This window comes from Mastigoproctus giganteus, chromosome 10, assembly GCF_048544385.1.
Source record: "Mastigoproctus giganteus isolate SK-2022 chromosome 10, ASM4854438v1, whole genome shotgun sequence".
Taxonomy (NCBI): Eukaryota; Metazoa; Arthropoda; class Arachnida; order Uropygi; family Thelyphonidae; genus Mastigoproctus; species Mastigoproctus giganteus.
The window spans coordinates 50983398-51003085 of NC_143584.1; the positions used below are offsets into that span (position 1 = coordinate 50983398).

General features: G+C 35.7%; 1 protein-coding gene across 1 annotated transcript in view; it reads left to right on the top strand.

The window, feature by feature from the left end:
* The window catches only part of LOC150079032 (U11/U12 small nuclear ribonucleoprotein 35 kDa protein-like), a 90102-nt gene that overhangs the window by 22537 nt on the left and 47877 nt on the right, over positions 1 to 19688 (top strand). Inside the window, exon 3 of the mRNA XM_090382686.1 lies at positions 9483 to 9581. Coding sequence (XP_090238812.1) covers positions 9483 to 9581 — 99 coding nt within the window. The remainder of the gene's footprint in view (positions 1 to 9482; positions 9582 to 19688) is intronic.

Genomic DNA, 19688 nt, shown 5'->3' on the forward strand with positions numbered 1-19688 from the left:
AAGGCAGAGATACACTATTAACACTTCACATTTTACTAAAGCGCATATCTAGGGGTTACTACCATAAAAGGTCGCGGGTTCGATTCCCGCCTCGGGCTTGGATCAAAGTACTGCAAAAACCTTGTGAGGTGCAATATGGCCACAGAAGCCGATGCGTCAACAACTACCAAATCAAAAAAAAAAAAAAAAAACTACCATAAAACAATAAAAACAATTTCCAGTTGCGTTTCTGCTAGTGGAATCTGTTATAAACTGGTAGTAAACTCAATCTATTTGCATTTGCGATTATACCGATAGCTGGAATTGTGTTGGTTTTTACATTATTATGGTGAAATGTGTTTCCCCTTCACTGATATAAAACACATAAATACATTTTCAGAATCTTCTCTTCATTCCTATCGTGTTGCGTTTGGTTGGGGCGATTCTGCGTTCACTGCCATTTCTTGTAAACACAAAGGCGAATCGTGCATAAGCGAATTCGGTTTGTGTTATATAAGATATCGTTCCCCTATTTATAAATCGTGTATGATCGAATTCGTGTAGTGTAAACACGTGTTATACGAGGACTGACTTTTCCTAGATTTCAGGAAGGCTTTTGATACTGTTGGACTTAAGACTGCTGAACAAACTGGAGTAATGTGGCATTAAGGCCAAGTTACTGATGTGGATAAAGGGATGGTTAAGTGGAAGAAGACAGAGTGGTTATCAGTAGGCACTGCTCTTTGAAGATTAAAGTTATTAGTGGAGTTCCCTGGGGCTCATTACCGAGTCCATTTTTGTTTTTAGTATTTATCAGTGATATTGATGAAGCTATAGCAGGCTTGATGTCCAATCCTGTAGATAAAACAAAGGTTGGCAGGGTGGTTAACAACAACCATCATCAGGGTAAGCTACTGCAACAAATTCTAGGAAAATTGGGTTGTTGGGCTAAGAAATGGCAGTTGAAGTTTATCATTGACAAATGCAAGGTACTGCACATGGGTAGCAATAACCCCAGAGTAACTTATCAACTTATGAGAGCTTCCTTGGACTCAGAGGAGGTCCCCATGGACTGAAGGTGTGCAAATGTATCACCAATTCACAAAGGTGACACAAGTAACTACAGACCAGTTAGTTTAACTTGTGTTACAGGGAAAATAATGGAATCACTGGTTAGAGAAGCATTGCAGGATCATCTAGACAAGACTGCAGTAATAGTTAAGACACAGCATGGGTTTGTTAAAGGGTGGTCTTGTCTGACCAATTTGATTGGATACTATGATGTAGTCACAAAGAAACTGAATGCCAAAAATAATTTTGATATCATATACTTGGATTTCAGGAAAGCTTTTGATACTGTTGCACATGGAAGACTGCTGTACAAAATGGAGATGTATGGCATTAAGGGTAAGTTGCTACAATGGATAAAGGGATGGTTGAGTGGGAGATGTCAGAGCAATGGACACTGCTCTTCGTGGACAATTGTTGTTAGTGGAGTTCCCCAGGGTTCGATGTTGGGCCCATTGTTGTTTTGTATATTTATCGATGATATTGATGAAGGTATATCAGGTTTAATGTCCAAGTTTGCAGATGATACAAAGGTTGGCAGTGTTGTTAACGACAGTAAAGATAGTATGCTACTCCAACTGGATCTAGATAAGTTGGGAAAATGGGCTGAGAAGTGGCAACTGAAGTTTAACATTGACAAATGTAAAGTACTGCATATGGATAGTGATAACCGAAGAGAAACATAACAACTCTGTTGCACTACTCTCAGGGAAGTTGAAAGTGAAAAAGACCTGGGGGTAATTGTGCAGTCAAATATGAAGTTTGCTGAGCAGTGCGGATGGGCTGCCAGGGCAGGTCATGGAGTCTTGTCAATGATATATAGGAATTTTGCTAGTAGGGACTGGGAGGTGATTATCCCATTATACAAGGCAATGATTAGGCCACACCTAGAGTACTGTGTACAGGTCTGGAGGCCTCATTTTAGGAAGGATGTAGAGTTGCTAGAACGAGTACAAAGAAGGGCAATAAGATTGGTGAGGGGAACAAAGGGGTGCTCTTACCAAGAAAGGCGAAAGGCTTAAGTTCTGCAAATTGCAGCACCTAGACAGTAGGCACCTGCTAGGTGATCTGATTGAGGTGTATAAAGCCTTGAATGGGTTGAGCAAGCTGAATGCCGATGGGATTCTTCCTCTAGCTCAGAGAAATATAACAACTCTGTTGCACTACTCTCAGGGAATGGAAAGTGAAAAAGACCTGGGGGTAATTGTGCAGTCAAATATGAAGTTTGCTGACAATGGAGACAAGTTCATTCTGTTTTCGGTTCTTCTGCTGGTCTCTCGCTTCTCTTCCATTAATCCTCGTGGCTGCTACAGCAGCACAATACACGGCTGTGTGGATGGCCTCCAGTGTTGCACCATTGCTGTCGAAGTAATGAGGTATTATGTGCTGATTCAATTATTATTAGCAGCAGCAGCAGCAGCAGCAGCATATGGTGCAAGGAAGCCTGAGGCTTATGCTGCACCAGCCAAAAAAAAAAAAAAAATTCTAGATTACCCTGAAAGAGACAGAGAGAGAACAAATATCAGAAGTAGAAGGGAATCACATGAGATGGACCTTTGGCACACCCAGGGTTCATCTCAGTACCCTGGGTGTGCCAAGCCCATACTCACCAGATGTGAGCCCCTGGGTTAATTTTTCCTCTTGCTCAGATTATGAACCTGAGGGGGCATAAATTCATTCAAATTGAGGAAAGACAGTTGTAGAATAGATGTGCAGAAATTTGCCTTTAGCCAACGGGTAGTTGATTGCTGGAACAAACTTCCATCTGTCGTAGAAGTTGATAGCTTAAATAAAATTCGAGTAATTGGACAAACTTTTAAACGGAATGGATGTGTGAAATAGGTTTTTTTTTTTTTCTTTTTTTTTTTTTTTTGGGTACATAAGCTTGCTTTCTTGCATCACATGCCTGTACTACTGCTATCTGTCCTTTCTGTATACGTTATATTCCCCATATTCAAATTCTGCATCTCATATCTGAGTGATATCATGCTCTGATATCCCCATGATGGCTGCATTTGATGACTTGACCAGCACTTCAAATTCATCCTTTATTTACTATGCTTCTACCATTGGTGTTCATATAAGTGTACGTGCACCTATTCTTGCTGTTAGGTATCCTTGCTGTATTATATCAAATTTAATGTCAAAGTTTGCTAATGATAAAAAGGTTAGTTAATGATGGGAATTAAGACATACTGCTGCAACAAGTCCTATAAAAATAGCAGGCATGCTGAGAAGTGGTGGTTGAGGTTTAACATCAACAGATGCAAATTACTTCATATGGGTAGCAGTCATCCCAGATTAACATATCAACTGTGTGGTACTGCACAGCTGGCTTTCTAAATCCTTTGAAGGATGCAAAATTATGGCATTTGCAGATGACCTGACAGTAGTTATTTCTGGGAAATCATGCTCTAACCTTGAAAACAAAGCAAATCTTGTCTAGCAGATCTCTACTCCTCAATGGTTCTTAACAAGCTTCAAATCAGTACCAGCAAAACAAAAATGACGCTTTTTTAAATCAAAGCTTGACCTGCACCACCCACCGCAAATCAAGATCTCCGGGAAACAGCTTCCAATTGTGATGCAGGCTCAAGTCCTTTTGCCTCATCATTTACCATAAGCTGAACTTCCTTCTGCATCTACAATACCTAGGGGTCAAAACGAAATGATTTTCAGCTGCCATCATGAGACTCTCCAACAAAACACTCATTGTTTTATAAAGCCATTTTCATCCCCATTGTGACCTACACAACAGGAGTGTGGTTTCACTGGGTTAGCGAGTAAAAATGAAAGACAAGGTCAACTTCATTCATCGTGCTATGCTCCTGGTCACGCACAGTTTATGCCAGTGTTTACAGCTGCCATCCAGGTGAATGCTGGAACTTTGCCACATGACAGAATTAAAGCTTCAGAATTAAAAAGAAAATACCAACAAAGATACATGACATAGAACTAAATCTCAATGCTGACCCCAAAGCAGAAAGAGCTCGCTGTTATAACGAACTCGTCAACATTTGGCAGTCTAGATGGAATACCTCATATACAAGCTCCGTTACCAAAAAATTCCCTCCTGCTGTCACTTTCACAACTTCGAAAACGGTGAAGACTCGGCTTTCCCTCATCTTGGAATCCTCCTACTTGGTTACCGAACACGGATTTGCTACTAACAGATCGCTGTTTCTGCGGCAGGTCAGAAAACTGGAAACATCTTTTCGAATGCAGGTTGCACAATGACGTAAGAAGGCTGCCAGGTATCTCTGAACATCAATCAGGGCCTCTACTCCAAACACCTGACAATCTGAAGGCATTCCAATCCTATGTATCCCAAGTCTTTGAGCGCAGGAAGCAGAGCTACATTGTTGTAACTGAACTGCACCTAACAATATCTCTTCAGTGACTTAAGGGATCCATATTTGCAGGCTGTCACCTTCTTTCTTCTTTTTTTTTTTTTTTTTTGCTCGCTCTGCCTGGAGTTCCCACTCTAGTGCAGCTAGTTTATTTATTTATTTTATTTTTTATTTTATTAAATTATGATTTTATTTTATTTTTTAATTTATTTAATTTGCTCTTCACATGCTCTATATTGGTTCCCACTCTAGAGCAGCCAATTTATTTACTTATTTTATTATTTTTTTAAGTTTTTATTATTATTATTTTTATTTATTTTTATTCTTTATTAAGTTTTTTATTTTATTTTTTTAAATTTTTTTCTTCATGTGCTCTGCCCTGAGTTCCTACTGCAATGCAGCCTAATTTAAACTTATTATTATTTTTTTTTCCCCTTTCTTTTTTCCTTTTTATCCTCTTCTTTCTTTTTCCTCCTCTCTCTGGAATGGGACCCCAGAGGAATCTGGCCCACCTTCTTGCAACACTAGGTGGGTCAGAGTCTCTCTTGAGACAGTACATGTTTTGCTAGGACTGGCCCACCTTCCCATGGTGTGGACGAGTACCCACTGAGAAGATTATCATTTGTCCAGGTAGATGACTGATGCTTCTGGTAGCAAAGAGGCCAGAACAGAACACACACACAATACACACAAACCTACACCAACACATTTCTATCCCTTTACAGTTGATTTTGTTCTTCGCAGCGATACGAGGCGGAGCTGAACTGACGTTCTAGGTGCCACCCTTACATATACACGTCCACTCAAGGTAGTGGAAAGTGAAACAGACTTGGGGAGGCTAATTGTGCAGTCAGATATGAAGTTTTCCAAGCAGTGTAGACAGATGGTAGGTTTTGCCAATTTTAAGTCAAGCTGGGGCAAGGTAATTTATCTCATTATATAAGCAATGGTTAGGCTTCATCTTGAGTACTGCATATAGTTTGCAGGCTTCATTTTAAGAAAGATTTGTAACTGGTACAGCGAAGAGCAACAAGATTAGTTGACAGCAATGGGTACCCTTACCAAGAATGACTTCGGTTTTACCAATTTAAAATGCCTAGAAACTAGGCAGCTGTGTGGAGATGTGACTGAAGTGTTTAAAAAGATTGAATAAACTGATTGCTAATATGGCTTCCTTGCTCTTTCTTGACCAGTACACTACACTAAAGGGGACATAAATTTAAATTGAAAAAGGATGTTTGCTGGATAGGTGTTGTGAAAACTGCTTTGAACCAGAGAGTAATTTTATTAGACAGGGATGTATAGATGATGTTGCTGGTGTGTTTATTTATTTTTTGGTTGATTCTGTTTGCTTACATCATTTGTCGCAAGTAATACTAATTATGTTGTATGCATACATCATATGCATAGGGTATGATGAATGTGCCCAAGGCCATTGCACCAATTATAGGTACAAATGGAATTAAAGAGAAGCCCCAGAATAACTGAATTTAGAATTTTATTAATTAATTTTAAAAAATCACTACAGTTGCTATTATCTAAATCAATTAGTATAAAAGCTAGAAACTTTTCTAAAATAATTTTATTATTTTATATCTCAATTTAATTAAGAAGGTTGCCTTGTAACAGCAGATTTTGATCTGTCCCTTATTAATTGGAGCAATTGCAGAAAAAACTCAGTATGGGGACCATTTTTTGTTATAAACTAGTTGACTTTTATATATATCAGTATATTCAAGAATATTCTGGACATCATCACTCTTGATTCAGATAGTATCATAGGCTTTGATAGTGCAGGTGGATGATGGCTGAATAAGGTATTTAAAATTAAGGACGAGGGTCCCAATTTCAGTAAAGAGGGTTATGACAGTTTAAGATGCTTCGTGATTTATATCAGCTCAGAGAACAGTGTGCATATACAGAACACAAATAAGTAAAATGCAAATTATTATTTTAGAGGCACCACATCTTATCACTCATATCCATTTTGCACGTTGTGTGGACTGAAAAATCACAAATAATTCTTGGGGGGGGGGGGATCCAGTTAAATACTGCATCCTCCATTGAAGAAACCTCTAGACATTCCTAAAGTCTTCAACAGGAATTGAACCCAGACCTTTCCAAATGAGTTTTAGATGGCAGTGCATTGTGCCATGTAAGCTGCCCAAGAGGACAAACAAAACTCAAAATTGTTTTGTTTCAGAAAATATTGTTTTCAGAGAAATTATTGTTTTAATGGCCCTCAAGCTTATTGCTGATACCCATATTGTATTTTTCTTTGTGTTTTTATACAGGACAAGTTGTGTGTAGTGTAGACTGTAAAATTTCGAATAACCCATGGTGGAAACTCTACTCCTTTCATCTGACATAAGTAAAGCTTTAATTGATGAGGACTTGAGAAATTCCTCCACTGCTGAGTTCAATGGGAATCAAACCCAGACTTCTCCAAAAAAGTGGCAGACAGTGATGCACCATGTCAACTAAGCTGTTACAGAATACAGGAGGAGAATTTAAAAATTTAAAGCCATTGTCATGGAAGTCACATGCATATATTCCATTAGAAAAAATGTAGAATGAGGAGTAAGCTGAAATGGATGAATAAGATGCTAGCTGATTTACTAGATCAAAAAAAAAAGAAAGTAGCATGACGTGGTCACAAAGCAATGAAAAGCTCTCTATAGTGATTATAAGTTGATCTGTAATTGTATTCCAGAAATGTTTGGGCTGGCAAAGGCTGACTCAGAAAAATCACCAGCTAAGAGATGGCGATGAGGATCAAAACTCTATTTGACCCTTACTTAATGAGGGGGGAAAAATTATTGATAACCCAGAACTGATATTTTGCATTGATCGCAACAGTGAATACAGAGTGTAATGTCAAAACCACTTTAGATTATGCAAAGATTGGGAAAGTAGTTAGTGACCGGCATCGTGCAGTACTCCTCCAGGGAGGATGAGAAAACTGATAATTGCATCTTAATCCTGCAGAGTGCAAGGTTTTACACTTAGAAAATAAAACACCAAAATAGCATATATGCTTAGTGGAGTTGAATTAAAAATGGCAGAAGAAGAAAGGAATTTTGGGATTATGATCCAGGCAGACAAAGTTCTCTGTGCAGAGCAGAGAGGTGGCAAAGAGCACTGACCTATGTTCCTGTCAATTACATATGAAATGATTGCTTGTAAAGAGGTGTAGATTATAATCCCACTATAGAAGATAATTGTGAGGCTGCATTTGGAACATCCAGATGCAATCTCATAGAGAGAGACTAGCTTCACGTAAAAATGAGTAAATGTCTTGTGAGACTAGCAAATTGGCTGCCCATAGCGGGTGAGACTTTAGGCTCCAAAATTTGATAATAGAACTTCAGAGGAGATGTGACTGAAAAGGTTATAAAGCTGTGATTGGAGATAATAAAATGAATGAAGCCAAACTTTCACATATTAATGATACTTGAACTGGGAGGCACAAATTCAAACTAAGGGGGCAGGATTATAAGCTAGACTGTAGCATGTTTTTCTTTAGATGACAAGTTTTCAGTCATTTGATTAAGTTGCCTCCATGGGTATTTGAGGCTGATAGCATAGAGAAATTCAAAGGCCATTATTATTATTAATAGCCATATGGTGCAAGGAAGCCTGAGGCTTATGCTGCACCAGGAAAAAAAAAAGTTCCCAAGTTACCCTGAGAGAGAGAAAGAGAGACAGACAGACAGACAAACAAAAGTAGAAGGAAATCACCAAGAAAGAGAAGAATGATGATATCCAGCTCAGGACCCTGGGTGTGCCAAGCCACCAGATGTGAGCCCCCGGGGTGAAGGTAAACAAGGATTGCAATTTTTTTTTTTTGGCTGATGCAGTAGAAGACTGGCTTCTTGTAATATTAATACTAATAATGTAATTAATATTATGATTAATTAATTAAATGATTAAATAATTTAATACAGATTATGCCTAGTTATGCCTCTATGAATAGGCTTTGATTTGTATAAGTTATAGTACTTGCTGGCTCTGGCAGACCACTTTACAAATACAACTAATCTTAGGCATGATATACTTATTTATTATTCTTTGAAATATTCAGAAATCGATTCATACATTATTCTTTTACAATTGTGGGAAGAGGAACAGACATTTCAAGAAATCATAATTTCGATCAGTAAGACAAAAATTTTAAAAATTAGCCAGAATTCTTTGATATTGGGATGTTCGTAGTGTCTTTCAGGATCAATCCTCAGAGTGCTAAATGCTTCTAGTATGTTTGTTGAGAAGAATCTCCTAAAACTACTTAGTACATTGAGTGAAGAGCAAAGTGGGAAGCTTGGCTATTAGAGAGCTTCATATTGGGCCATGTGCTTAAAATTGTTTACTACCATTGCCACATATAGCTTTCCAGCGAGAAGTTTGGAAATTGTAGCAAATTTCTTGTGAGTGATATGCTGCATAAAAAAGTCCGGGAGAGAGATTGTTATTCCCAGGAGAGGGAATAACCCTTTGAGATTTCAGTAGAAGGAGTCACACTTGGCTATTACAGATATTAGTCACAATGCTTAACCATGACTGCTTGTCACTGGAAAAGTGTTACTGCCAGATGCTTGGAAAGTGTGAGGGTTTTTTTTTTTTTTTTTTTTTTTTGTTATATTCTGTGTATTATGGAAAAATTGTAATAGAAGATTAAAATTTTTTATAATCAGTGGCTACACATATTATGAGAAATTAGTCTTGTAGACAGGAGATTTTTAGTTATAAGTAAATTCTATAACTTTGAAAAACATAATTATACAGATCATACTTGGAGCACTAAAAACCAGCAAATTACAACAGCATGAGAAATCAATATACGGTGATGCAGCTTGACTATGTTTAAGAGAGGACTTTTTTTTTTTTTTTTTTAATGGATCTCCATTCAGATATCTTAATCATAGGTTACTTTAATTGTAATATACTATATTATTTTGAAACTGAGTGAGAGAGGATGTTATTAAAAAAGGAGAGGGAAGTATTGAATGTTAATTGTGCTAGTGAAGTTAAAAGTTATCAATTTGTGGGTTTAAAAACAAACTCAATTTCTTGTATTCTCTGCAGGCCATTTATATACCTAACAGGTTTGTTATGGGTGAACCAAAGCTGACTCTATTTGTTGGTCGATTGAATGTAAAGACAACAGAAGAGAGATTACATGAGGTAAATTTTTAGGTATTCTGTTTTTTTTTGAGCTGTAACAAATTTTCTTATCCTTCATAATGTATTAATTAACAAAGAAAGCCACATCAGGAAATAACATTATGGACAGGGTGCAAATAATACTGTTAAAATCTGGGGTGAGGAGTTCAAACGTAGGCCTGTTTTCTTGTAGAATTACAAAAGAATTTTAAATACTTAAAAGTACATTTAAAACTTGCAGTTAGGTAACATTCCTAATAGGATATTTAGCACTGTTTCATTATATCACAGTGGCTAAGTTTGGCAGGCCTTTTTGGTAACTTGTTCTGCAAATGTTTATAAGAAAGAATTTGTTAAATGTAAAAAGCAGTAGGTTAAGAAATTTTGATTTCATCATTTCTGTAATTCAGTGAATTCTAGCTGTACCTCAGCATTTCTTAAAATTACTAGAAAATTCGACTGCAGTTCATTTGCCTCTGATATGCATACAGATCATAAGCATATTCTTGAATAGCCATGGGAATGGATGTAAGAACTTAAAAAAAAAAAATTACCTTACCGGAAACTCCAACCTATGTAAGAAGTTCGGTTTTTTAGTAATTACCAACTTGTAAATTGTGAATAAATTCGGAAAATTTCCTTACTCTTTGCTGAAGCTCTCAAAACTGATATTCAGACACAGTTGTAAATCTGTTTCGCCAATGAGTAAAAGACATCAAACATTGCACTGGTTTTCTGTCTCGCACTTAGCATAGACTTAATAAATCCCACATTAACTGTCAGTGCTAAACTGCAACAACCGAAGGCATAGAAATTTTATATACGTGCCAGTTATCTGTAATATAGATGGCATCTCCCAGTAATTATTAAATTTCATTATGCATTTGGTAGTAACCCCACTACTTTTTTAGACTTTCCAGAAACCAAAGTGACAAAACTAAAGATATAACTGATAATCCAGTAAGTGTAAAAAAAAAGACAGTAAATTTAAGAGGAAACATTTTATGTTCAAAATTCACACATGCATACAATTAATAAAATAGCCATGAGCTCTTGTATATATTAAACATCTGGTTCTGCTCTCATCTGGAAATAAATAAATTTCCATTTATTCTCTAGACAAGCGAAGACCAAAAATGTTTACTGTAAATTAATTGTGACTGCATACATATTTCAATTATTAATTACATCAGGATTTTTAGTGCGACAGTCACAATAGGCCATGCATTTTTTGTTGCTGGAAGCGTACAGCTTGAACCTAAAATCTCTTTACTTCTGGCCGCTTGTGCTAACCATTGAACTATGGCCATCCCTTTTACAACCTTTATATTTTCCAAAATTCAAACTTTTAAATGTTATCTCAAGGCAAAACCTTTATTAATGAAATCATTTGTAGCATTTTAAAATAATATAATTGGGAAAGGATGTTACATGGTTTCGATCCATTAGATTAGATAGATTTTTCTTTAATCAGTAAAATTTTCGAGCTTTAATTTTTACAAAATAAAATTGTTGTCGTTTTCCTTTTTTAAAATAAACTTTATCAATTAATTTCTTTCTTAGACTACCTCATTACTATTTGTATTTATTATTTTTCTACCTAATCATGCATAATTATTTCTACTATAAAAAAATCCTTATGATACCATTATGATATGATACCCATGTATCATTATTTTTCCTCCATTGAAACTATTCCCCGTTTAGTGCTGATTCTGTCAGTGCAGTAGTTTTTTCCAATGCGTTAACTGCACTGTGCGAGGTATTGCTGTATTTGTAACCCTACACTTTCAGCAAAAGCCTCTGATATTTACATACAAATACATACATAGACACATATATTTATGATTAAACTAATTCTAAGTTGCACCCCTTTGTTTTTCTTCTTTTCTTTTCTTTTCTTTGTGGAGTTCTCAGTAACATTGAATGGCATTTTCTAACTCTCGTCGGGCCTTAATGCTATTGGTCATGATTCATAATTAAGTCTGAAGCAGTTTCCACTGCCCTAAACATTTTTTAAAGTTCTTGTAAGGGAAATTCTTTTTCTCGCACTTTACTAGCTCCGTTACACTCTGGACTTCCTTCTGCTTCCTCATATGCCCATTCTTGGTCTAAATTAAGGAGAGTATTATTATCAAGAGCTTGAGAATATGCGTCAATGCACTCTCTAACATTAACCATTTCCAAAGACTCGAATCCAAGATTGTGTCCAATTTTGATGAAGTCTTCAGAAACATCCTGAATTTCGGACTCAAAGCTCCAGGAATCGCTTGTGCAATGAGGCAAAACATGCTTCCACACTGCTTTCATGTTACTCTCGTTAACTTCGAGCCATGCTTCGTTTATGTTTTCGATAGCATTTTTGATATTGAATTTTTCCAGAATTCAGCCAAAGATTTTGCAGCTTCTCTGGTGATAGCCTTTATTGCTTGAGAAAACGTTCGTCTCAAATAATATGCTTTAAATGTCGCAATGACACCTTGATCCATTGGTTGCAGTAGAGATGTTATGTTGGGTGGAAGAAAATGAATTTTGAAATTTTCATTCAAGTCACAAAGTCGAGTTGGATGCCCTGGTGCATTTTCCAATAACAACAAAGCTTTAAAATCCATGTTGTTTTCTTTGCAGTTATGTTCGACTGCAGGACAAAAGTAAATTTTAAACCACTCTTCAAACAAGGTTTTCATTATCCAAGCTTTTTTATTTGAACGCCAAACAACTGGGAGAGCCTTCTTTGCATAACTGCTAAGTGCTTGGGTTTTCTGCACGATACACAAGCACGGGTTTTAATTTAAAATCGCCAGATGCATTTCCACCCAGAAAAAGTGTCAGACGATCTTTCAATGCCTTGTAACCTGGTTGAGTTTTTTTCATTTTCTGATAGGAAAGTTCTAGATGGAATTGTTTTCCAAAACAAACCCGTTTCATCAACATTAAAATTTTAGTTATCTTTGTACCCACCTTTTTTAATAATTTCTATAAATTCTTTAGGAAATTTTTCAACAGCATCTTTGTCTGCACTTGCACTTTTGCTTACAATATGGACATGAATCCCCAAGAGTTTTTTAAAACAAAAGACCCAACCACGACTTGCCAAAAATGCTTCATCAGTTGCCCCTTCTTAATTTTTTTTAAGTGCATTGAAAATACTTATAGCTTTCATTTGAATTTCCATTTGACTTAACAGGATTCACTTCTGATTGCAATCTTCTATCCATATCGTAGCAGGTGTTCCATATTTATCATTAGAGAGCTCCTTTTCTTTACGATTGTTTGTGTTTGAGGCAAAAGAGTTGGTAGTTATTCCATAATCTTTGTATTGATTCTTTATTTTTTACAATTTTTCTTATAGATGATTCACTTATTCCTTTGTCTTGTACGAGTTTGGCAAACTAATCACCTTTTTTATGGCATTTGATAATTTCAAGTTTCTCTTCTAATTTCAACCATTTACGTTGCTTTGGCTTGTTATTATCCCACTTTCTTTTTTCACTCATAATAAAGCGATCACTGAGAAAAAAAATCGCAAAAAGGATACACCCATGCTTAAGAAGAAGCTGAACTTAGTATATTGGCATTCACTTACTACCTTTGGAAGTAAGTGATGCCAATATACTTATATATAGTACATATGTGCATTCACATTGTATAAGCTTGCAGAAAGATCTAGAATAAGGGAGTGGTGAAAATTTGTGGAGATCATTATAGAAAATTTTAGAAAAATGTCAGTCATATATGACCCCATTATCAATCACGGTCGTAGATTATAAACCACACTATAGTGAATCCTGTACTGATTGAAGCCACACTGCAAGGTATTGCTGTATATCTGTTTGTAAATCCCTGACATCACCATGCTGTGCCATGATGCGATTAATTGTATATGCAATGCAGTTAAAGATTCTGTTCTATTCTGTTTTATCTATGTATTTATCTAATTCCTTGTAAAGTGTGTGTGTACACTGACTAAGATGAAGACACTGATGAACATCAATTTGATATACACGAAGTACACGGCTGTCTACATCACAGGATCCACCATTTTGTCCAAACCTTTTATCCTTTCTGAACCACATAAGATCACAGAAAGTGAACTTAATGGCCTATCAGGGATCTTGAACTGCCAAAGAATAAGGCAGAGCTTTTTGCCTCAAAGCTGCAACTGTGGAATCTTCTAGATCAGGGGTCACCAAACTTCTTTGACCGTCGACCCCTTCAAGAGTTTCTTGACTTTTTATCAACCCCCTCTATTTTACTTACTACGTAATTATAATAGGACAAGCAAAAAAGACGCTTATGTGAGTTTTTAGATTGTTTATTTTTTAGTTACAGTGTTTATTGTATGTATAATATAGTATATATTATTATATTGGCTTAACGTCAGAGGGATACGTTTTTGTTTTTGACATCCTTCTTAACATTACATATTTGATAGGAGGGATAAATAATATATAAAATATAAAATTTAATTTAGATAACAAAATAACAATAATACAATCTTCCTTATATATATATGAAAATAAGACTTTTATTAACTTAGTATACAATTTACTCACGTTGTCAATGTAAAGGGTGTACTTCATGACTCTTGACAAGATTAGCAGTGTCGGGTTCAAAATTAGCAAGTTTCAGCCTTAAATCGCCACAGAATTCTACATCTAGCTTATTTCTTTGTTTTGTTAAAATGGAATTAACATGGCTTTTCAGCCATGTTAATTCGTACATGGTTGATGCCAGCTTCAACCATGTACGAGCTTGGAAATGCAAGCAAAAAGGGGGTACCACTTCAGAAAGTTTTGGATATTTTTCTACAACATTTATATTCGTCCAAAAGTAACTTCAAGTCCTATTTTTAAAAAGCATCTTAGCTTCAAGATCAACTGACAATTCAATAAGTTCATCTTGTTTAATAAGTTCATCAATATCTACAGAAAATGGCGTGATAATTCAATCTGGAATGTGCATATTTTCAAAATCTGCAAACCGCAATTTAAAACCATCGCTCAAATTTTGATGATGTTTTGTGTATATTTCTAAGTCTTCATCTTTTACTTCCAATTGTCGTAGATTCGAAAAGTACTGAAAATCTTTTCGTAACAATGATGATTTAAATAAGGCTAATTTAGCTTGGAAGCCTAAAATAATCGTCCAAGCTTGAATAATCGTGACATCTTTACCTTGTAGTCGGGTCTGTACGTCATTAAATTTTGAAAATAAGTTCACCAAGTAGAAAATATGATTCTTATTTCTCTTCAGTTCATCACTCAAAAACAAATTAACATCCGTAAGAAACTCTAGGCTTGAGTTGAACAACTCAGCAAATCTTTGTAGACTTGCACCTCTAGACAACCATCTTGCTTCAGTATGCAAGAGTAATTGGTTTGATACTTCATCATTTTTTTTTCACAAAGTTTGGCAAACAATCGCGAGTTAAGAGGATGAGCTCTAATATGATTAATAGATTTAATACACACTCTTAGAGTATTATGCAGTTCGTCACTGAGAGTTTTTGACACCAAATGGTTTCGGTGCAACATACAGCGAATAGTACCTACACTTTGAACTGTTTCTTTCAGAAAGGCAGCGAAATCTCAATAACGGCCCACCATTGCAGGTGCACCATCTGTGGCTACTGCTGATATATTAGTAAATTGAATATCATACTTATTTAAATATTTCTCCAATCGCTGAAAAATTGTTAACCCCGTTTCATCACTTTCAAGATATTTTGCAAATAAAAATTCGTCAATAATTTGATGTTTGGTTTTACTATAATATCTTACATAAGCCATAGAATAAAAGAACTATCGAATGCAGATTCATCAAGTTGGATAGAGAACTTACTATTTTTGAGTTCTGATACTACAGATTTTTCTACATCTTCAGCCATTTCACCAATATGCCTTTTCATGGTATTCGCACTCAATGGTAAGCATTTTAAAACAGGGTCAGAATCTTTTTTCATTATGGTTTCAATTACTTCTTTGATTTCGGGTATAACGGTGTCCTCTGCAATTGTATATGGTTTTCCTTTTTTTGCTATATTAAAAGAAATATTGTAGGAGGCTGTTAATCCTTGTTTATTGTCAGCTTCGGCAGGTACTTTCATAAATGATGTTATAGTTGGTCGATGTGTATATTTCTCTTTCAGTTCCTTAAAAAAGTCAAGATCTTTATCTTTTTTATCGGGATGGAGTCTTTGAAGATGATCTTTTATTTTTGCTGGTTTCGTTGCATCATTACTAAAAGTTTTTTCACAAAGAAGACACATAGGCCTTGTTTCGTTTGTTAATGAAGCAATAAACCCAAGTTTCAAATATTCTAACGAATATTGTCTGCATTTCTTTTTAGAATCTGAAGCTGCCATTGTGGTTACTGGGGTAACCACAATGTATTTCTATAGGATGTACAAAACTACCAGCCCCGCTCAACTCTTCAACATAGAGAAGTTTAGTTCGTGAATAAATAACGACTGAATTATAATATGTATATTGATGAATTTTAGAACATTAACGATCACTTGTATGTCGATGCGTAAAAATGAGACTGGGATCGAATATGTGTTTAAGTATAAGTTAATAAGCAACCTTGTATGTGTTGTAATATTGCTCCTGCCACACTGGCCAGGCGGGAACCACCGACATCCGTTTATTGGTAAATACGTCATTTTGGCCTACTTGATTGGCCTCCGTAACTATTTTCATGACTGTGCTCCATCTTACAGGTCCTATTCATGTCACTGTTCCCACGATTCACTCTTAATTGCGTTGTCATTCAGGATGGAGGTAATCCAAGTTAACCAAATTAAATAGTACCCGTACAATGATGTCTTATATTTTTCTATCGACCCCCTAACAATGTTATATCGACACCTGGGGATTGATATCAACCACTTTGGCGACCACTGTTCTAGATCATTCTGTGAAATTGACATTTCATATTCAAAATAAAGATTATGATGAATTCTATCAAACAGAAGATGAATTTACTGTTTGTAAGAATGTTGATGGTCTAATAGCAGCAATGAACATAAGGCACATTCCCAAAGAAAGGTGACTGTTTATAGATGCTTCTAAGGTTAGCCTTAAGGCTGTGTTATTACACAATGGAAATATGCTGCCTTCAATACCTCTTGTGTATGCCGTCCATAAAAAAGAAACATGCAAACATGGAGAACATCCTCTTAGGTGTACACTATCAGAAGTATGATTGGCAGATATGTAGTGATTTAAAGGTAATCGCCATTTTATTAGGACTACAAAAGGGTTACACTAAGTATTGTTGCTTTTTCTTTGAGCGGGATAGCCATGCCAAGAATATGCACTATGAGAAGAGGAGTTGGCCTCAACAAAAATCATTAACAAACAACTGGAATGAAGAACATAGCATTTGAACCTTTGGTAGATCCAAATAAAGTTTTCCTTCCACTACTCCTCATCAAACTGGGGCTCATGAAAAATTTCATGAAGGCTTTGGAAGTGAACTGTCCTGCATTCACATACTTGCAAGAGAAATTCCTAAGACTTTCAATGACCTTAGTACAGAGAAGATTAATGCAGGTATTTTCATTGATCCACAAATAACGCAAATTTTCAAAGACGAACAGTTTGAATGCATCCTTAGTTGATAGTGAGAAATCAGCGTGGAAAGCTTTTTGAAATGTTTCAACTGGTTTTCTAGGAAATGTTAAAGCCAGCAACTACAGGCAGCTTGTGGAAGATCTCATTACTTTCTACCTTGGAGGGGAAATGTAAATTTCACTTGGATTAAACATATTTACCCCAGGGGCTCATATCTGGTGAGTATGGGCTTGGCACACCCAGGGTCCTGAGCTGGATATCATCATTCTTCTCTTTCTTGGTGATTCCTTTCTACTTCTCTCTCTCTCTCTCTCTCTCTCTCTCTCTCTCTCTCTCTCTCTCTCTCTCTCTCTCTCCGAGGGTGACTTGGGAATTTTTTTGACTGGTGCAGCATAAGCCTCAGGCTTCCTTGCACCATATGGCTGCTAATAATAATAATAATAATATTCTTGCATATAAGAGTACCTTTCTTTGTGTGTGTGTGACTGTTTTCCCGCCAAAACTGGAAAACGTTGCATCTTGGGTTTTTTTTTTTTCATATACTTTCATATATTTTGTATACTTTCTCCTTGAAGTAGATATACTTTATAACCCAACTCCTCCTTCCCCTGTTTAATAGCTTTTCTCTTCTTCCATTTAGCCCATAACTCTATTTTTGAAGCCACTAAAAAATGATCTGAATTAATATCATATCCTCTAACCACCCTAGTATCTCGACATTGAATTGCTAATTTTTGATTTACTATTACATAGTCTATTATTGATTGTGTACCTCTTTCAGACCATGTATATTTATGTATATCACGTTTTCTAAAAAAATGTATTTAAATTGCAAAATCTCTTAATTTATATCCATTTCCATTTACTTTATTTTCTCCATAACATCCTATAATATTTTTTATTGGCTTATTCCCTACCCGAGCATTATAATCTCCCAAAATAACTACATGGTCGTATTTATATTCTTATCTAGTACTTTTTGTAACTCTAAATAAAATTTATCTGTTTCTTCCTCTTTTCCATCTTTTGGAGCATAAATTCCAATTATACATAAATAACCTCTGTTTAATTTAAATTGTACTCTTATTATTTTATTATTTATAAACGTGTAGCTCTGTATTTTGGTTTTCCATTTCCGATCTATTAATATTGCTACCCCTCCACTAGCTCTTTTCTTTTGATCTTCTGCACTGTATATCATTGTATAAGAATCATAATCTTTCATACCTTTTAATTGTTTCTTTGTTTCTGTTATTACTGCTATACAGTAATACCTTGACTTACGCTACCCCAACTTACGCGAACTCGGAGTTCGCGGTTCTTGATTTTTTTGTTTGGTGTACAGCAGGCCCCCGTTATAACGCAGTTCGCTTTACGCGGATTCGCTATAACGCTGTTCTTATATTATAACCCATATCTGACTATAACGCTGTCACAGATCACTATAACGCTCTTTTACAGATTGAATTTTTGGCATATTTAAAGAAATCGTTTCATTTGATGGAGTCGATAGCTTGAAAATGAATAGCAAAGCAGCATTAAAACGTTTCCCACGCCGACTTGAGAAATTTTCCCACGCTCAGTGAAATTTTCTCGCACGCTAATTTAATTGCAGTACAGTGACTTGTTACGTAGTTCCGAGATCAACATTTTAAAAAATGAACAAAATATATTGCTTGTAATATTTGCGTTATATGCATTTATCCGAAGTCTAGTCATCACTCAGTACGGTATTAGACATAATGCATAACGGAAAGTTTACTTGAACATTGTATCATAATTAATTCAACCAACGCGGTTACATTTTCGAAGAGCTAAAAAATAATAACTGATAGGAATGAAAAAGCAACAACGTCTGGGCGCAGTACGAAGACTATAAATGTAAGAAAAAGACTGAATTTGAAAATTAAATTAGATGTTTTGAAGTGAATCGATTCCGGTCAACGACAAGCGAATGTGTGACATAATTTAGGACTTGCAACTTTAACTGTAAGAACAATTATAAAGAATTAATTTTAGCAGCGGGAAAGATAGCTGTTCCACTGCAAGCAACTAGGACTAGGCCGGCTATTAGGATTGAAATGGAAAGACTTTAATTTTATTGAAAATAATATTCCATGCAGAATTCAGTTAAGTTAAATATTAAAAAAAAAAAAAAAAAAAAAAGAGAGAGAGAGAGAGAGAGAGAGAGAGAAAGAAAGAGATTAGCCAATATGATGATCTGAAGAAAACTCGCCTTAAAAAAAAAAAAAAAAATGTAGAACCATTTAAATATGGTAAGGGCTGGTAGAATAGATTTAAAATCCAGGGAGAAGCCTAGTGCAGATCAAGGAGCCGAAACTTTCAAAAAAGAACTTGTTAAAATTATTGAAGAGGGGTTTTATGTGTTATACTTCTCAACAAGTTTTTAACATAGATGAAGCAGGACTTTTGTGGAAACAAATGCCTAAAAGAAGTTTCATATTGAAAGAACAAAAAACATGCCAAGTTTCAAAGTGGCGAAGGATCAGTTGACTTTATTGTTGGGTGGTAATGCTGCGGGCCATTT